The sequence below is a fragment of the Nuphar pumila genome, chromosome 9 (assembly GCF_984573655.1).
Source record: "Nuphar pumila chromosome 9, dmNupPumi1.hap1.1, whole genome shotgun sequence".
NCBI lineage: Eukaryota > Viridiplantae > Streptophyta > Magnoliopsida > Nymphaeales > Nymphaeaceae > Nuphar > Nuphar pumila.
Window position 1 is genome coordinate 127,625,169 of NC_143257.1, and position 4,904 is coordinate 127,630,072.

The 4,904-nt window shown below is 38.5% G+C and overlaps 1 protein-coding gene across 4 annotated transcripts in view; it reads right to left on the bottom strand.

The window, feature by feature from the left end:
• Positions 1–3,787: 3,787 nt before the first annotated feature.
• Positions 3,788–4,904, bottom strand: part of LOC149829402 (axial regulator YABBY 5-like) — a 16,899-nt gene continuing 15,782 nt past the window's right edge. For all 4 annotated transcript variants that reach the window (XM_090018099.1, XM_090018100.1, XM_090018101.1 and 1 more), the window contains one exon: positions 3,788–4,076. In XM_090018099.1, coding sequence (XP_089874225.1) covers positions 3,975–4,076 — 102 coding nt within the window. In that variant the 3' untranslated portion in view covers positions 3,788–3,974. The remainder of the gene's footprint in view (positions 4,077–4,904) is intronic.

The following is a 4,904-nucleotide window of genomic DNA, read 5'->3' on the forward strand; positions in this document are numbered from 1 at the left end:
AAATGATCTTCCATTAGGAAAATAAATTCAAACAAAATGGATCAAAATCTGAGCCGTTAAAATGATACAGGGTGACAGGGTTATGGTTTTTGACCCGAAACTGGTACGAAAACACCATAGAAATCGCTGAAATTTGGTATGAAAAAACTAGATTCAATTTAGAAAACAACCCTTTTTACGGATCAGAAAAATCATCTCTGGTTAGGGAGAAATCACTTCCGCAAGTTTGTCCTGATTCTGCTAAAATCCTGACGGTGCAAAATAACAGGTTTTGAATCTCGATTTTTAAAGTGGGACAAACAAACTCAGAATGATCTGATTTTTGGTGGAGAGCATGAAGACATGTGCATGAAGTTGCAGTAAAAAATTCAAGTTAAAATGAGCTCTGGTTTCATACAAATCGATAGATCTAAAATGCACAAGAATTCAAAGTATAATCTAGAAAGCAACTGAATATGATGAAAGCAAACTGCACATGCATGGATGTTCAAAAATTAGATCTAATGCCTTAAAATATGAATGGATAAAAACTTTGAATCAGACTCCACAACTCTTCAAGTTGAATGATGCTACCCACGCTGGGAGGAGCCCCCAAACCCCCCTCCTGTAAGGGCAAAAACTCTAAATCAGGTTCCACAACTCATCAAGTTGAACAATGCTACAGTTAGTGTGCAGGTCAGTCGGTGTTTGATGGAGAAATGTTGGATCGTTTGTTAGATGTGCACAGAAGTAGAGAGAGAAGGGAGAGAGAGTAAGATGAGGTTTTACCCCTCTTTTGTAAGGCTAAAAACTCTGAATCAGGATCTACAACTCATTTAGTTGAATGATGATACCCACGCTGGGAGGAGCCCCCAAACCCTCCTCCTGTAAGGGTAAAAACTCTGAATCAGGCTTCACAAGAGTTAATGTATAGGTCAGTCGGTGCTTGATGAAGCAATGTATGATCTTCTAATGGATGTGCACAGAAGCAGAAATAGAAGGGAGAGAGAGAGTGAGAGAGTTGATGTTCATGGCCTCCTCCAGGGGAGATTTCTTTCTCGGATAATCCTGCAGTGAAGAGACTGAGTCTTAAATAATCATCTTCGGGGCACTTAAGTCTTTACAACCACTCCTTTTCAAGAACCGTCATTTTTTTTTGCACCAATGGAGGAGAGGGTACTTAAGTCTTTGCAATCTTATCAAACTCCAACGCTAATTAATGCTGACAAACATGGGGATACGAGACGCACATGCTTACATACGTGGTGCTCTTTGGGACCCCCGATCATGAGATGTAGCTAACTGCCCTGTTCGGGGAGGGGGGGGGGGACATATAACCTGCTTTGCTGCAAGAGTGGTTACAACTCATGCATATGCTAACTTCGGTATCCCTTAATAATGACATGGATCAGCTGTGTTGGAGGGCGTCCAAAAACTAGGATCTTGCTGTTGCAGACAGATATCAGTACATTTCAGAGCCATCTGCTGATTGGCTTCTGAATAAGGCGCTCTGGGTCCATGGCCTTCCTGCTAGAACTTCGTTTACCACACGGCTAATTTTGTTGGATCGCATTCTGACAGACGACAACCTCAAGAAGCGAGGCTTCCAATTGCCCAGCCAGTGCACCCTTTGTAAGACAGCCGAGGAGACAGCGAAGCACCGGTTTTGGACATGTTCGTATACACAGCAGGTTTTTAATCTGGTCTGGACAGGGATGAATTTTGGATGGGATCTGAGCCCCCCCCCCCCTACGGATGTCTTTAGTGGCAGAGAAAGTTAAATGATTAGGTCTGCATTGGTTGTTTGCCTGTCGCTGCTGGTTGCTGCTCATGTGGAAAAGCATTTGGCTAGAACGCAACCACCGAATTTTCATGGAGGTCCTCCAGATGCCCTCAGTCGCTTACACAGGACGTCTTAGCCCTGTTTAAGGAACGATTGTGGCTCAGATGGCCTGACTCGCAGTTGAACTGGTCGGGGTGTCATCCGATTGGATTCAACCCAGCTCGCCAATCTGCCTTTTTTTTTTTTTAGAAAGAAAGCTCGCCAATATGCTCTACCCTGACCCTCTTTGTTTTGTCTTCGTTTTTCTGTTACACGCCGCTGATACGCAACAGGGTTCTGGGTGAATGCTTCTCATCCGATCCCTCTTACCTAGTAAATTAATGAAATACCTTTCTTTCAAAAAAAGAAGATATGGTTAACATGGTCGTTTCTTATCCAGCACGCCTCAAATATCAGGATCTAGTTGTTAAATCTCTTCTTAATTTGTGGAGCATTAGGCCTATGCAATGTGAAACATTGATTTGTCTTGTTGTCTGAAAAGGTATCTTAACAACAGATTTTCAAGTTTGTTGTGCACTTAAGAGGCCATATAATTGCAAAACATCAAAACAATTAGTGGCACGTATGATGAAACGCCAAATATGTTGTTGATTTGGTTTTCGGAATCAAATCATGTCCAAAAAGCCAGTGAAAGAGATATGCACATGAAACCCAGAACCCCAGCTAGGGTGGAAATACGTGCCACCTCATGTCTTGGCCCCATTCCAGAAATCAGTTAGGCGTCATGCTGCTCAGGTTTGGAAGTGCCATTCCCATTTTCCATCTTTTTGATAGAAATAAAAACTTGTTAAGGGAAATATGTTGGTCTCTCATAAACAAGTAGGGGGTTTCAACTGATCCTTTCCGGAGAATTAGTTACTTTTCCCTATCAGGCCTTTTATTTGGTAAGTAATATTGATGAAGTTACCGTGAAGTCTATCAAAGAAGCAGAGAGAAGACTGAGGAAACAACCCTAATTAAATCTTTGTGTACTGACTCTTAATAGGATTTTCCAGGATTCAAGTGTGTCAATCGTCAGCATCTGGACTTGGTCTGCCACCCTGGTACGCTATAATAAACAGTATGTGCATGTGTATTTGTGCATGCATATATGCACATACACAAAAGTATGATATATATAATATAGTGTGCAATGAGCAGTGTATAGTCATATTTTTGCATTAAAATACAAAATATTTGCATTTCTTCCATCCTTATATATATATCTATGTTTAGGTATTGTTGATTTGTTCTCTCTCTCTCTCTCTCTCTCTCTCTCTCTCTCTCTCTCTTGAAATATCTTGTTCTCAAGCATTGTTTGGTTAATTAAGTCTCACATGCATTATTATTTGCAATATCAAGTTTATACTGCATAGAGCCATGAAATCTACAGAAATTAATGAAATCACTCGATGCATGGTGCAAAAGAAAAAACCTAACAGAGAATCTTTCTTTAGAACAAGCTATTCCATTGATATAGATTATAATGACTGAAGCATACTTATAGAAGCATATGATTCCAGCAACTGCATGCATGTTTACATGTCCATGGATCAGTTTATTGCAGACGGTTAAAGTTTAGAGCAATATGTCTACTTGGAGTAATAATTCCAAGTTTATGTGATAAAGCAACTGTTTTCACTCGCGAACGAATTAATGGGGAAAATATCTAAGCTTCATCAAATCCAATCTTGATTCTGAAAGAGGTAGCTGAACCTTTTATTTTGGCTTGTAATGCGGAAGCAGATCAGGTCATGCTGAACATGAGCGTTTTTGCTCATGCCAACATCGTGGCCGTCTGTTTGCATTTTAGATGAATGCCACGTGATTTTGTTGACTTTTTAGCTTTTTAAAATGCAAATCGGATGGCCACGATGTCGGCATGATGAGCAAAAACGTACGCTCATGTTCAGCATGACCTCATCTGCTTCCTTGTCCTGCACCCATGGCCACTATATAAATTATAAAAAAAACCGCTTGATACAATGATGCTAAAACAACCGCATTTATTACAAATTTAGGAATCCACGATCACAGTGCAATGAATTAAGAAGAGAACAACAGGAAGATGACTGCAGGAGTTAATTGTCTTAGGGATCTTGAAAACTTGGTTCAAACATGCCAAAACGAAGTACTACATTATACCTATATAATGCAATGCTCATTGAAATGTTTAACGCATTGGTGCTCCTCCACCTAAAAAAGTATCGTCAAACTTAGCTTGCTTGTTGCCTTCCAGAGCTAATCCAAATTGAATATGAGGAAAGTGAGCCCACTGAAAAACAAAGAACCACATAAGCTATGACTACTTTTGTTGCATGTTCTTAGATATATAATTGTTTTTGCTGTTCCTATGGCAGTCTAGATATATAACAATCAATAATATAATTTAACTTTTATAAAAACAAAAAGTTTTCTATGTGGTGATAAAGTGGTTCAAGCATTTGTATATTGTGGCGTCCATATTGTACTTGATGCTTAGCAAAAATCCCAAATTTTGGACAATATGTGAAGATAATATATTTATTTTGCTTAAAGAAAGTATTATATCTCAATAATGATGAAAGTGAATTTAATTATGTCAAAGAAAAATAATTATGAAAGTGAACGGCGCTATATTTTCTCATGTAAGAATTTCTCACTAAATTATATTGATATTAAAAACTTTGACTGTGGCGCCCATCAAGCACATAGTTTCGAGCTTCTAGGTTAAAGGTAGAATAAAATAGGGAATGAATGAGGAAAAGAGAGTAACACTATACCAAGAATTTCTGGAATAAGTTTTTATTCTTCCAAAATAACTTGAATAGATATTCATTTATGCAATGAATGAAATGAGCTCTTAGAATAGAAGAGGAGAAATTACATGAACTTCAAAATGGTGAGGATCATAATAAATTAAATCATAAATTCAACCATAAAGTCTACACAGCATTACAAACCTACGGGCATCTATGGACAATCAAATCATCCCTATTCAGCCAAAATAATTGTATATTGTTCTTGTTGCTATGTGTATAATTACCATTTCTTCACATGTTTGACAAATGGCTTTCGTTCTATAACTAACCAAAGTTTTTGTAGCATGCATGTTTGTGCTAGC